The 15621-nt window shown below is 37.9% G+C and overlaps 1 protein-coding gene across 9 annotated transcripts in view; it reads left to right on the top strand.

Annotated features, from left to right (window-relative positions):
• The window catches only part of CEP128 (centrosomal protein 128), a 484062-nt gene that overhangs the window by 449493 nt on the left and 18948 nt on the right, over positions 1 to 15621 (top strand). For 7 of the 9 annotated variants that reach the window (XM_070469726.1, XM_070469720.1, XM_070469725.1 and 4 more), the window contains 2 exons: positions 5164 to 5241; positions 8852 to 8965. In XM_070469726.1, the coding sequence (XP_070325827.1) occupies positions 5164 to 5241; positions 8852 to 8965 (192 nt within the window). Of the gene's footprint in view, positions 1 to 5163; positions 5242 to 8851; positions 8966 to 15621 lie in introns of those variants that run through there. The other 2 variants (XM_070469728.1, XM_070469727.1) reach the window with 1 other exon arrangement.

Raw genomic sequence — 15621 nt, 5'->3', positions numbered from 1 at the left:
CCTATTGTGATTTCAATAGCCCTATAAGAAAATGGTGGTTGTTTTATGTTAATAAGAAAATAGACACATAGAGTTTTACAAAGAAAAGTGTATTTGCTAAAATATACCTATTAAATCTGTTTTGTAAGCTTTGTCTGCGGGAGACAGGAATCTTAAGAATTGCAGTGAAGCGCCTTTCTAGTTCCTAATAACTGCTACTTATGTTGTCACACTGTATTATCCTGAATTACGCTGAAGTCTGAAGCAGAGGAACGCCTAAAGAAAAATATTCTGTGCACCAGTATGAACTGTTGAGCTCCATAGCAGTTTGGTGTGTGTTGAAGGTTTTGGAATAGTACAATTGCCAGTTGATTCATGGCCCTTTCCAACAGATATCTAAACATGCCTATAGGTGCAAAAGCCAGAAGACCTAACAGACAAGATTTCTGAATTTCACTGTTGTTTCTACCACTGGATCTTATCCTTGGTCTAGAGAAAATAAATGAAACAGCAGACTTTTGCTTCTAGGTTTTTAATGTAGAGGCCAGGATTCAGTAGGTTGATTAGAACATGGTAACTCTGCCTTTGTCTTCAGGAGGCCAGCATTTATTAAAACATCTCTTGTGGGCAGCTTGTGTGTTATACTAGTGTTAAATGTTACGAAAAAGAAAAGGAAATGTTAGTATCATAAAACTCAATCTCATACCTAATGTCCTTTAATCAACAGAGAGAATGTCCTGACCCCTGTGTGTGTATGTATTGGATGCATGGTCTTAAGCACAGACGCTTCAGAACTGGCAAAATGAAATTCTTCCTGGTTTCAAGTTTGCCAAGGACATATCTTCAAAATTCTAGCTGCTATGAGTTGATGGCTAGCAAGGGATTAGGAATTTACATAAAGCACATACTGTTACAGCTTCGGGTTGCTCTCTTTTTCTATTGGTGATTTACCGTGAAAATAAGACTACTTGGGTTTACATACCAATTTTGCCACCATGTGAGTGACTGTAGGGTTATTTACACTTTACTCCTCGGTTGCCTCACCTGCAAAATGGGGATAACATTAGTATCTACATTATATAATGGTGTGAGGATTAAGAATTGTATTCAAAATTGAATTACATTTATATAGTTAAGTCATAGAATTAGGTATAATTGATCATTTGCTTCCTAGGCCAGTGGAAGTCCAGCTTCTTAAGCCTCTGAGATAAACCACATACTATATTCCTTGTGTTGTATTGATCTTTACGAAATGGAGTCTTAGTTGTGAATTTCTGTTTCTTTTCAAATTTGATATGAAATTTAGTATCTTGTCACATTTGCAAAAGAGAAAATCTTTAAACCCCTCTGTGAATGTCTGATTTAGTTTTTCTGGGAAATTGGTTTCAGGAAATTAAAGACAGGTTAAGCACCAATGGCAAATGCTAGTGCCATTATTAAAACTTGAGAAGTTGTTTCCTTAATCCTACCGGAGAAGACTTATCTGTGCCCTTTAAAGCATTCAACTATGTAAGGCAGAAATAATTAACTAACTTAAAAGATAAAAAGTTTCCCTGACTCTCCAGGAGGTGTTTTGCCCTAAGAGCGAGCATGCTATAGGTCCTCATGGTATCTCTAAAATCCAACAAACCCTGTTTAGACTTCCCATCTGCTATCTCTTCTTGTCTCTCTAGCACAGTTAGATTTGGGGGGAAAGTAAACTTGAAATGCCATGTAATGTGACAAGACCCTAATCACAGCATCCCAGCCAACCTCACATTAAAAAACAAAACAAAAAATAGAGTTCGGACGTGAATGTGCATACTCTTAAGTCTATATTTGAAAGCGGTAGGTTTAAGCACACTTACATGCCTAGAGAGAGAAGGACAAAAAATAAATGTACTCCCCCAACGCTACTGAGTCATAAAATTATGAGACCTGAGATGTCTGCAGACCTGGTCTCATTATCCTCATTACTTCAGATCTTATTGTTGCAGATGCCTTAAAAATCTCAGCATCTATACATGTAATGTCCTTAAAATAAATGCAGTTAGCTTTTTTCTTTGTTTAATTCTTACATCTTTTGCATATGCATATTCTCTCTCCAGTAAATTAAAAGTTCCTGCAGAACAGAAAGTGTGCTGTCTACATCTTAGGAATTTTTCTGTTACCTAGTAATACATTTGGCGTTAATCGATTGACTAGAATATAAGGATAGAGAGAAAGACATGTGTACCAGAAAATATTTCTGATATTGAACGAGATATTGCAAAACAACCCATAAATGGAATATAAAATAATCACAACTGAAAAAGAGAAAGTATGAAGATGTTAACTGAGACACAGGAGGTTGGGGAGAGAAGTAGAAAAATTATGTAAGAAGGAGCCAAGCAATTTTTTTAAGATTGAAGGTTTACTCAAAAAAAGTCACCATTTGAATAAGTACCCCCAAACATAATCAAATAGTCAAAATAAACTAGTATATGTAAACATGCAACAAAAAAGCCTCTTCATACATCACTTGGTTGATTGAAAATTCTAAGCAAAAATATTTATATAACCTACTGGTTTTACAGTAGGGAAAAGATTATTTGCTTATTTTAAAATCACAATGAATTTAACATATTAATATTTAACCCAAGTTTAGAGGGTCACTTTTAAATGAGAAAAATTATGAGATGAAAAAATGAAAATGAAGTTTTTAAGCAACAAGTTGTACTGAAGCTATAGTTTATGAAGAAGAGTTTATCCAGTGCATAAAATTCTGCTTTAAAATCACCATGGCATTGATTTGTATTTTACTATTCAAGGACCAATATAATTCTTGAGGAAAGCTATAATTTTACTATTTAAATGAATGTAGCATATGTGGTGGCTAAAACTACTAGTTCTCCTAAATCTACACATGAGGGACTATGCTAAGAAATATGTCATTTTTTTTATTGAAATATAGTTCATTAGCAATGCTGTTAATTTCTGTCCAACATACTGTGACTCAGCTATAAATATATATATATAGTCTTTTTTATATTCTTTCTATTATGGTTTATCTCAGGATATTGAAGAGTTCTCTGTGCTGTCCAGTAGGGCCTTGTTGTTTATGAATTCTATATGTAATAGTTTGCATCTACTAACTTCAGACTTACAGTCCATCCCTTCCCACACCCTCCCTTGGCAAGCACGAGTCTGTTCTCTATTGTCTGTGAGTCGAAGAAACATATCGGCTTGATGAATCTGTCCTACACATGAAAACATTAAATGAAGCCATTTAAAATGCATGGCAGTTTAAATTGAGCACATTGCTGCAAAAAGACTAACAATAGTACAAGTTAAGGGGAGGAACAAAATACTGAAGTCCTTTAAGTGGAACTTGGAAAGGAAGTTTTAGTAGAACTTGAAAAGTTATGAAAGTGACAAAACAGCATTTACAACTTAACAATTTCAAAAAAGCGGAAGTAAGGATGTTTCCACTCTTCTCTCAAAAATCACATTAGAGAAATGCAAATATGAAGAAACAGAAACAGTGGTTTACACACTGATAACTAGAAGACATCTATAACTCCAAGTCAAAGAAGATAGGGCAAAATGACTCATAACAATAAAGAGGGTAAAATGACTCAACATGCCTGTCAAGGGGAGAGCTTTGGAAGGCAAATTTTATTCAGCCTGTAAAATTTCAGAAAGATTTTTGAGCTGCTGGTACTTTTTTATTGCAGAAGGAAAAAGTGGAAATAAGGACATTGGAAGTGTCTTCAAGGAAGAGTTAGAACCTCCAAACTGTCTCCATCTGTGCCTCTCCACACACCTTGCAGGAAGCCATAGGTTATACTCTGGAGAAACTCTGAATCAGAAGTGAAGGCAGAGAACAGCATCAGTGTGAGACAGGGACACGAAGAGGAAGTAAAAGAGAACCCCAGTTCCTAACCCTGTCTAGTTCCGAAAAGAAATGAACTCCCCCTGAGAAAAAAGCTCTCATATACATATAATATAGTTAAAAAAAAAAAGCCATCTGACCACTTGATTAGCCTACAGTTTGATTATATAAGTCTCAGGTATTTTTGCAATAAATTCTGTGCTATGCATTGGTAACTAACAAACCATGAAATCTTACAGCTTAACACTGTGCAAGTTGCTTTTTCATTCCCATTACGTTCCAATACAGTGAGCGGCTCTCTGGCTTGTAGTCCTGCCCTCTGGAACACGTGGTCTCCGGGGTCCTCGTGGCAGGATCTAGGCTGGAAGAGGGAGCACACAGACTCAACTCTCTCTCGGTCCAGAAGGGACACTTGTCACCTCCACTCACAGTCTGGTGCAGGTCCATTCATGTGGGAGACGTGGAGGAACACTCAGAACGTCGGGTGGTCACTAACTTCTCAACAGCTCTGTGAGAAATCTGTGTGCAGGGTCTTGCAGGCCCCTTCCTTCCCATGCTGCAGCCGTGGGGCTTGCTTTTAATTTCACTGAATATTTTCAGTTGGTTTTGAATGTAAAAGCTATCTATGTGCCTGCCCTGTGACAGGAGTTAGAATACAGAGGTGTGTATGGTACAGTCTCTGGTCTCAAGGTTATTCTACATTTGACCTCTTAATTCAATATTGGCTTTGAAATAAGTTTCAGGTCATTCCCTCTTAGTGCTTATATTGGTATGTATAAATCAGGACTAGCTAATCAAAGACTGTAGAAGTTATTGATTTGTAATCAACAGGACCTTTTGTCCCTGTTGCAGAATATTTAATTTCGGATATTTCTTCCAAGTCTTTTGAGAACTGCACTTTTCCTTTTTAACTCAAATAGTTGTTGAGAGCTCTTTTCTTCTTTACAATGGCAGCATGTAAGGATCTCTAATGTGCTCTGTAGATAAGTAAATGCAAATTTATCTGTTTCTCATTATTACCTTGTGATTTACTTCTGATGTGCAGTGAAGCAGGTTTGTGAATTAATATTAAATTCTCTATAGAAAGTTTCATAGTGTATCAATTGAAAGCAGTTATCTAGGAAGAGCTTTGTATCTGAGGCAGTTTGCAAATGCATCTCATATACTCCTTTAAAACTTTTATATTTATCTTAGAAAAACTATTTCTTCTCAGTTGACTCTCTCAATCTACAGCTTGAACTGCTTATACCCGTGGTACAACTGAGTTTTAGTAGTTGGATTCTGAGAGTATTGATCAATTTTTTATAATGTTTGCTTGCCTTCTTTTCTAGAGTACCCGAGTGGCTTTGGACCATCTGGAGTCTGTGCCTGAGAAGCTGAGCCTGCTAGAAGATTTCAAAGGCTTCCGAGTGAGCAAGAGTTGGCTTGTCCCTTTCAGTATTGTTATCTGAGTGAGAACAAGTGACATCTTCCTGATGTGCAAAGAAAATTGTAGGGAGGGAGGAAAAACCAAAGAGCTTGGAGACTCTTAGCTCTCAATCTTATCTGAGTTTATTGACATTTGTGAAGCCAGGATTGAAAATAGTGGAATTTATATATTAGCACAATAAAGGAAAATAGAGACTTTTACCCTATTACCAGAAGCTCATTTGGCCCCCTAAAGCTTTAATTATAATTTAGAAAAACATGAGAATTAAAATTATATCACAGTGCATTGGTGATATATAACTTTTTGATGAACAATTTTCATTTGTGAATTATCTTCTTTTATTAAATCATTAAATTTCCAGAGTACTGTTTGTCTTAGAGATACAGTAGTACACAGTTATCCCTATATGACAATATATGAGTTCAAATCCACATAGAATTTTATATTTGTATCAAATGCTATTTATCGATAGAACTCTACCCATAAAGGATTTCGTTATGAAGCCAGTTAATTACATATGTGGATTTACCTACTACAGTTTTTTTTAAGTTGCTCATAGAGGAGAGAGGCAAAGCAAATAACCCTGCCACCCAGTCATGCCAAACGAGGTGCAGCTCAGACAGCATCCTCACGTGTTCCCTTAGGGATGCATGTGTAGTGGACAGTTTTAATGAGCTGTGGTCTTTTTACCCTGTATGAACAAACAAAGGTGAGAGAGTCTCTTTCTGAAAAACATTTACCTGTTCATTTCACATTGGCTTTAAAAGATTGCTTATATTTAGGTTCTGCTTATCTCTAACATATTTGAGAATATAGTGAATAAGAAATATAAGGCAGATCATGCCATATTGATTTCTTGAAGATATTAATGCGATTCATCTTTCAAGGTCTACACTATTTTAAAATTTCACTGTGTATTTTGCTAGTTCAGTAACTGAACATTTTTGAGTGGGATCTAAGGTTGAGCTGACACTTATGGAAATCTTGAATATCATGTACAGAATAAAACCAAGCATTTCTAGTATACTTTATTAAAGTTTCAATTCTTTTTCATGATTTGATTTTATATTTGCAGTCTAAATCTCAGTCCCTATCAAAGAATTATGAAAAATGTACAAGAAGATATTATTTCTGTTCACCCTTATATGACCCAGTGCAGAAAGGAGACAATATGTTACACCCATGTCCTTTCCACTTTTTTCTCTTTAGATAATAGAACTTATCAAAGTGAATGAAGGGCAGGCAAGAGAGAAGGTTTTAGAAACAGGTGGCATTTGTCACCTGAGAAACTGATGCCTGTCTTTACCAGTATAAAAATGTAAAATGTAACCTCCGGTAACAGCTCATTTTTCCTCAGTGGTCTATATTAAACAGAATGTTCACAAGTACAATGTAAAAATTGTTCTCTACTATTGCCAAATTTCTTAATTGTTTTTCATCATATGGGCTATTAATTATCTACAAATCTAGCTTATGTGTATGCACACTCACATAGGAAGATGCCTCTGTGGTGAGATTTTTAGAGACAGAATGTTTTTCAAAATTTAGAATTGTACTTTTAGTCATTCAAATGGAAGTGTCTACCTTTAAAATGGAAAGAAATTCAATAGCAAGAATTAACACACTATATATAGCAGGCAAAAGCTAAGCATTTTATATTTCTTCAAATCCTCAGAGACACATAATAGATTGGCATTATTTTCCCTCATTTTACTACTCAGGAGACTGAAGCTTAGAGTGTGTAGATTATATAAAACTATGATATAATTCTGCATATTTATAGGAAAGCCCATCTGTTTTGCCTACCACCTCTAGCCTGAAACCCCTTCCATATGTACTCTAGAGCCATCTATATGATAAAAAGAGGTCATGTAATCAATTAATGAAAACATTGCCTTAAATAAAAATATATAAAGCCTTTAGATTATTAGATGTAGATTATATTTTTCAAATCCTTAAAACTTTCTAAAATTTTGTATGCAGTTAACAAGTTGAAAGACCTAAGTTCTGGTTCATGCTCCTGCCCCAGACAAAATCACTTAATATCTTAGAACTTATTTCCTCATCCATAAGATGAGAGATTTGAACAGTATTATCTCTGTTGTTCCTGCTCACACTGGCATCACTAGCATATATGTGAAAATGCATTTCACATGTTTTTGAACAATACTGTAGTCTCTGACAACTAAATGTGAATGCAAATATCATCTTAGATGATCTTGACTTTATTCTTATTTAAGTGTCATGGTCTCTGTCTCTCTCTTTCTCTCTGCCCCTTCCTCCCCACCCCACTTCATTTTTTTTTTAAATCCTTCTTTAGAAAGGAATGGTTCAGCACCACAATCCTACATTTAAATATTACATATTTGATATGGAGGAGAGGGAACAGCTTTGGGTTCCAAGGTCACTCTGCCACAAATTGCCTAGCCTTGGACAGGACATTCTTAACTTACCTAGGCTGTAAATTTTTTTAAAAAATAAAAATGATAACTTTGGAATTCTAACACCCCTTCTTGTCTGAACATTCAAAAAATTATTTGGGGAACTAAATTCCATAGATCATTTTTCTTATACATGAAAATCAGTTGCCCTAATTCTGTTTAATTTCTCCCTAATTCATACTAGAAGGGTCTACATAGGGGACTTCCCTGGCAGTCCAGTGGTTAAGACTCCAGGTTTCCAATGCAGGAGTTGCCCAGTTTAGATCCCTGGTTGGGGAACTAAGATCTGATATGCCCTGCAATGCAGCCAAAAAAAAAAAAAGAGAAATGTCTAAGTAACAGGCTGCGGTGACTGTTTGCTGTGTTCTATCCTCTCTCCCCAGAAAGAAGGAAAAATAGGAAGGTAGGCAGACCCTGGTAATTTTTTGTCTTAATTTATTATCAGAATCTTTACATGCTTTTGAGGGCAGATGAGCTATTCCTTTTTTTTTTTTTCCTATAAGATATTTTTGATGTGGACCATTTTTAAAGTCTTTATTGAATTTGTTATAAGATTGCTTCCATTTTACGGTGCTGATCTTTTGGCCCTGAAGCATATGGGATCTGAGTTCCCCAATCAGGAATCGAACCCATACCCCCTGCATTGGAAAGCAAAGTCTTAACCACTGGACCACCAAGGAAGTCCCAAGATGAGCTATCCTTACATTTAAAAATCTACATGAAATAATAGTTAAAAGGTAATGTGTTGAAGAAAGAGAATTTTTTTTTTTTTTTTTTGCTGAGTGCAATTCTAAGGGACAGTATACACCATCCAAAAGTGGCATGGTGTCATTAAATACCATCTTCAAACAACCCTCTTACTTTAAATTTTTCCCTTCACATAAAGGATGTCAGTCGTTTCAGATTGGCATGGGAACTACCAGTGGGAAAAAAAATGCCAATAACTTTTGTGGGACTCTATTTTTATTTTTAATGGTAGCATCTAAAGTGACCATCTTTTTCCTTATCCTTGGGAACCTATGATTCCTCTGTATATCTCTCTAAATGCCTATAATGATTTATTATCTAGATATCAAAACTTTCTCAGCTTAATTTCAAGCTCTGATTTCTCTTTCATCTGCCAATTTAGACCCTTTCGTGTTTTTGCAGGGTTCCCGCAGTTTATCCGACAGAATTGATGAAAGATATTCGAAATACCGAGTTCACAGAGAGTCTCTTCAGCAGTGCCGGGATGACCCCAAGCACAGAATCCAAAGCTTCAAAGTAATGTCCTTTATATACATTTTCAGATTCTAGGTGTTACCCACGGTTATGGCCACAGTTTTCTGAGCAGGCCCCGCAGCATTTGCATAAGGGTACTTATGAAAGAAATGTCTTGATGTAGCAGATAGATCTTCAGTTTTGTAGAAGTAGAAAATAAAAATTCAGGGATCGTGTATATAACTTTTTATCTGAGAACTAATCTTTACCAGCTGTTGTGGCTCAGCTGGTAAAGAATCTGCCTGCAATGCGGAAGACCTGGGTTCGATCCCTGGATTGGGAAGATCCCCTGGAGAAGGGAACGGCTACCCACTCCAGTGTTCTGGTCTAGAGAATTCCATGGACTATATAGTCCATGGGGTCGCAAAGAGTAGGACATGACTGAGTGACTTTCACTTTCTTTCACCCTCACTTTCATTGTTGCTTAACATGGTGTTTGTCTATGGGAATTGATACTGCTTAGGAAATCCTGGTGGGCTTCCCAGATGGCTCAGGGGAAAAGAATCTGCCTGCTAATGAAGGACATGTGGGTTCGATCCCTGGGTTGGGAAGATCCTCTGGAGAAGGAAATCACAGCCTGCTCCAATATTCTTGCCTGGGAAATCCCACCGGTAAAGGAGCCTGGTCAGCTACAATCCATGGTGTCGCAAAGAGTTGGACACGATTTAGTGACTAAACAACAATAAGAAATCCTGAGCCAGGAAGCCCTTGGCCTCTTGATCGGTCAGTGGCTTAGTGTGGACGGCCACCCTCCTCACTGTGTAAGTCTGACTATTCCTCTCTCTGGGCTAATATTCTCAGTAGGTGAAATAGCATGTAGTATTTCCTAGGATCAGTGTTTATAGCCAGTCATTTCATGAGGATAAGAGCTCCATATTACTACTTCTGTCTGTGATTCATTAGTGGGGGACCATATAAGAGACTAGAAAGATTTGACTTAAATTACAAAAAGCCTACCATTCCCTAGAAGCTGTCAAAGACCCATGTGGGTTATGGGCGACTTGAAACTCATTTGACCTTTAACAGTTGTCAGCCTAGAGTTGAACTTCTTAACCCCAGCATTAGTGATGTGTATGCCAGGTAATTCTTTGTTGCAGAGGCTGTCCTAGGCATTGTAGGATGTTAAGCAGCGTCCCTAAGAATCTACTCGCTGGGTATCAGTCGCATTCCCCATCCCAAATTGTGGCATCCAAAAGTGTCTCTGGATGTTGCTAGGCATCCCCTGGAGGGCAGAGCTGTCCTCTCCCTCTCACTGAGAACTGAGCTAGAGAGGATCCATCTATAGTACCCTCCAAGTCAAGTTAGAAAATAAAGTGGAAGTTTCAGCTTTTATATTCTTACAAAGTTCAATATGTATGCATATTCATTACACTGTATATATTCACTTACTTCAGCCAAGTGTAATTATTTTTAAGGTGCTTCTTCCCTCCTCTGAATGTAGTTGGACAGAATGCTCAGTGGATGTAAAGACAGTATTCATTTACATAAGCCCTCCCTGGCATGCCTAAAATGAGCTCCTTACTTCCCCCATCCCAAACAGAAACTTAACACAATATGTCGTGTTATTTATGCCCTTACTGCGAAGAGGGTGGCCTGTGACTTTGTGCTTTGTTCTTTATATTGGTATTATTGACTATAGCAGCGACCTTGTTGTCTCATATGGCAAATTTTAAGTTCACTAAATTGTCTTCCAATATTCTCATCAGGTCTCATATACTTAAGCATTTCTCCGCCACTTAGAATGCCACTGACTTAAGCAGAAGAACAAGACTTAGACAACAATAGCTAATAATAATAACTACTCATTATAGAGCACATATTAGAACAAACTGCATGAAATTGCTCTTTTTGTATGTGTCTTATGCTTTATGTGCCTGATCTCATTTAATCCTCACAGTAACCCTCTTTTTTTTTTTTTTAACCACTGAAGAAAACCAGGTTATAGAGCGATTAAGTGGTTGAATCGTAGTTAAAACCTAAATCTGCCTGGCTACAAGAACCTATATCCTTGACCACCAGGCTATTATAGTGTCAATTTGGATCTGCTATCCCTTCATTTTTTTTAGAAGTCACCAAATGTAGGACAATATCTTTAATAAATAAAAGTCTGTTTTCTCCAAAAGTACAGGAACACAATATATGCCTCTTAGTTCAATAGAGGTCTAAAAGCAGATGAAACATTTAAGACTTTGTTTCCCAATACAGTTAGACTCAGTATCAGGTGATTTAATGCTATCTAGTGGCACCCAAATTGCTATAAATCAGTGCAATTTCTATAACAGCATATGGCAAAGCTATGAATGTTTAACATGTTCAGCAAGTAATCTCATTGGAGTTCTCTTTAAAATTACATTTGCAGCTGAAGAGGAAATCAAGCCTGGTTTTGTGAGGCCAACACTTATCAAAATGAGAAATAAGTTTGAAAATTTTGCAAATAGGCAGTACAAATACAGGAAAGAGCCACAAAGCACATTGTATGATAACATTATTCCACATTAATACTACTTAAACATTTTTAAATGTTGATCCATTTCAGTGATGAATATGTAGATTATTATCCTGTGTAGCAGATGTCTGGCCTGAAATAATGCAGTGATCTAATGCAAAACTCATGAGACTATCACATTTTTTGTAGTCATTATTGACAAAAATGTGAGAGCACATTTTTGCGAATCATAGATACCAATGGTCATTTGCTTATATGCTTTTTATAAAAATAAGTTATTAAGAATGAAAGGGGGCAACTTCAAAAGAAATATTCATATGGGCAGTGATTTTAATTGTTAATTTCTTTGCTTCCTGGATAATCAGAGAAGCTGCCTCTGATTTGTTGTTGTTGTCACTCAGTTATGTCCAACTCTTTGCAACCGCATGGATTGCAGCATGCCAGGCTTCCTTGTCCTTCACTATCTCCCAGAGTTTGCTCAAACTCTGTACAGACTATATTGCCAAAGCAGTGCGTTACCTGTTGGAGATGGGGTTGGCAGCACGTATGAACATACAGAAGGCAGGTCTTCAAGAAGAGAATAGCTATTTGTCATCTTAATCCTTACAGATAATTTCTATACAGTTGTTTTAAGCACAGTTTTGCAGACTACCAGCCATGGGCCAAATCTTGCCTGCTGACTGCTTTTGCAAGTAAAGTTTCCTTGGGAAACCGCCTCGTTCACATATTCATGTGTTGTCTGTGGTAGCTCTCATGCTCAGTGGCAGAGCTGAGTGGTTGCTCCAGAAGCTGTATGGCCTGCAAAGCCTTGTATATTTATCATCAGGGCCTCTTTGGGAAAATTTTGCCAACTCCTGGTCTAGAGAAAGGAGACTTTTACCAAGCTATGCTTACTTCCTCTACATGTTATGTAGAATGTTCTCTTCTCTTCATTTATCAGTCAAATACATACTGTGCAAGCTCTTTGTAAAGTCCTAATACTATCCATTCATTCAACAAATATTTGTTGAGTTTCAGCTATGTGCCAGGAACTTTCTAGGTGCATGGGAATCACATCAGTGAACAAAACAAAGATCTCTGCCTTTGAGAGCTTCTGTTCTTAAGGTAAGATCTTCAAGTCTGTTGTTGCTGAATACAACAGCCAGCAAACATATACTGAGTTTCCACTGTGCACAAGATGCAGTGCTGGAAGGTGGAGAGAATGATGGCATTTTAATAAGAAAAATTATTACCAATCCTTGGGAATTCAGATAACTGTAGTACAAAGGAGAAAGAGATAAATGCTGTAAAGATGACCCCATTAAGGGACTTCCCTGATGAGCCAGTAGTTAAGAATCCACCTTCCAATGCAGGGGATACAGGTTCGATCCCTGGTAGGGGAACTAAGATCCCACTAGCCACGAGGGAGATAGGCCCTCACACCACAACTACTGAACCCATGCACTCTAGAGCCAGGGCTCCACTCTACACCGCAACTAGAGAAAGCCAGAGGGCTGCCTTCAGGCCCAGCACAGCCAAAAAAGTTTTTCTTTAAGTTGATCCCAATAAACAGCAGTGGAAGTCCAGAGAAGAAAGATGCTCTAAAGTCTTTTGAAAAGAGGCTCATGATGACAAGGTACACGGAAGTGTTTTATCCTCATCTGTTTGGAAAAAAATCACTGTTAGCATTACAGTCGTAGAACCCTGACTGTATTACTGTTGACAGACAAATAGCTGTTGGAACAGCAGAACCGTGTTGGCAGCTGGCTTCGCTCATGTTTTCGCTGATGTCAGAAGGCAGTGAGACATCCAATACGACTGCACTGCTGCTGGTGGGGGATTGGAGGTAGAGTAGAAAGTGTGCAAGTCGGATTCCCTTTCAATCCAGGAGACTCATCGCCCGCTGTTTACTCCAATGGCCATCACCAGGCTCAAAAGGATCAGGTTTCTAGAAACACATCAAGATTTTCAGCAGGACCAGTGTCAACAATTGCTGAGAGCATAATGTAATGTTGTACAGAGCTTCCTAAGTTAACTGGACGGAGCCTGATCTACAAATATATAGGGAGACTTCAGTTCAGTGCTGAATCAGACACAATGTTGTATACACAACAGAAGCATTCCACAGCTCCTTTCGTCAGGCCTAACTGGGTTTCTGTAAGACAACAAACTTCTTTGCTGTCCCAGCTGTTTCAAATAGAACAGAATGTTCAACAGTTAGCCAATAACATAGCATTGCTAATCGGAATTCACAGAGGAGCATGGTTTTGTCCAAGATGTTCCCATTTGCTACCTGCCCTTTTTGCTCTCTACCCATGTTCAATATATGGTTTTAATTTAATTAGCAGTGGAGTTTTCGGTGAAATCACAAAAGGCATGTTTTGTTCCCATCCTCCCTCCTCCCGAAAAGAAAATCATGATTTTCAATTTCTAGAAGAGCTAGTAGGCAACTTCTCTTTAAAGAAGCAGATGTTTTACAGGATAAAGTGAGGTGGGTAAGGAAGCGATGATGATGGCTTTCAGCACAGATTATGAAGGAAGAGTCTGACGAAGCCCATTGTCATATCTGCTCAGTGTAAGCACATGTGTGCTGCTCCTAGAAGCTGTTTCTCTCTGCTTGAATCGCTCTGTGGTTTGTTTATGCTTTGCTCACAGCAATTAATGACTGTTTGCACTTTTTCTCTAAGGTCAGCTATTTCTGTCCATATCTTAAATCGTCTACAATTGTTAGCTTCTGAAGCATGCAATATATAATTCCTGGTGCAATTCACAATTGGAGGTGATTTTCATTTAATGACTATTAAAATATATCATCAGTGTATTACTTAGGTAATTTTACAGATATTGCTTGGGAATAGTAGTGGCAATCACGGTGGAAATTGAGGGAGCTTTACCCTCATAATACCCCAATTATCTGACTTATAACCACCTCTCTCCATGGTTTTTAAAGAAGTTGTGTGTAAACTGCCCTGTAAATGTAGCTCTATGCTTCTGCCAGCCGTAAGCAATTTGCCATCATTTAAACCTCTCCTGGAAAGAAAGAAAGGGAAGTCGCTCAATCTTGTCTGACTGTTTGCAACCCCGTGGACTGTAGCCTGCCAGGCTCCTCCATCCAAAGGATTCTCCAGGCAAGAATACTGGAGTGGGTTGCCATGCCCTCCTCCAGGGGATCTTCCTACCCAGGGATTGAACCCGGGTCTCCCACACTGCAGGAGCCATCGAGGATGGGGCCAGGGGGGAGGCGGGGAATGATGATTTGAGGTGCAAGTCTAATCTTTAAGTTACCATAAAAGAAATAGTAAATATAGCTAAAGGTAAATACTGAAATTTGGGAAATGCTATTCTATGGATCATATGACTTTTGAGGGCAGACACCGTCTGCCTTATCTTTGACTCCAGAATACACAATGCATGCTAATTTGATGATTAAACTTTTTTCCCCTAACTTCAGCCTTTTACGGAATTCTAACAGATTTCATTGTTATTTTTCCAGTAATTGTTAGATGACACATCTGAAACCTCATAGACAATTGAATCATGCCGAACTCTGAAGCAATTTTTGTTTTTTTGAAATGATTAAGACTAACTTTCCAGCCATAATATTTAACTAGTTGCATCTTGCCATTTTAAAAGTTTAACCAAAGGTTGTCAAATAAGCTGAGATTTCTTTTGCTATAAAACCTGAAAATAGCAAAGGAGCAAAAGTGATTATTTAGGAGTCAAAATGGTACTTGTATGAGCATATTTTTTGCTGCTGTTTTGCCATCACTGAGACATGTCTGATACTTGGCAACCCCAAACTGGACTGCATCACCAGGATTCCCTGTCCTTCACTATCTCTCAAAGTTTGATCAAATTCACATCCATTGAGCTGGTGATGCTATCTAACCATTTCATCCTCTGTCACCCCTTCTCCTCCTGCCCTCAATTTTTCCCAGCATCAGGGTCTTTTCCAATGAGTCAGTTCTTCCTATCAGGTGGCCAAAGTATTGGAGTTTCAGCATCAGTCCTTCCAATGAATATTCAGGACTGATTTCCTCAGATGACTGCCTTGAACTCCTTGCTATCCAGGGGACTCTCAAAAGTCTTCTCCAACACCACAGTTTGAAAGCATCAATTCTTAGGTGCTCAGCTTTCTTTATGGTTCAACTCTCACATCCATACATGGCTATTGGAAAAACCATAACTTTGACTATATGGACCTTTGTTGGCAAAGTAATGTCTGTGCTTTTTA

This window comes from Odocoileus virginianus, chromosome 6 (genome assembly GCF_023699985.2).
Source record: "Odocoileus virginianus isolate 20LAN1187 ecotype Illinois chromosome 6, Ovbor_1.2, whole genome shotgun sequence".
Taxonomy (NCBI): Eukaryota; Metazoa; Chordata; class Mammalia; order Artiodactyla; family Cervidae; genus Odocoileus; species Odocoileus virginianus.
The sequence above is the reverse complement of the archived record's forward strand: the minus strand, read 5'-3'. Positions and strand labels throughout refer to the sequence as shown.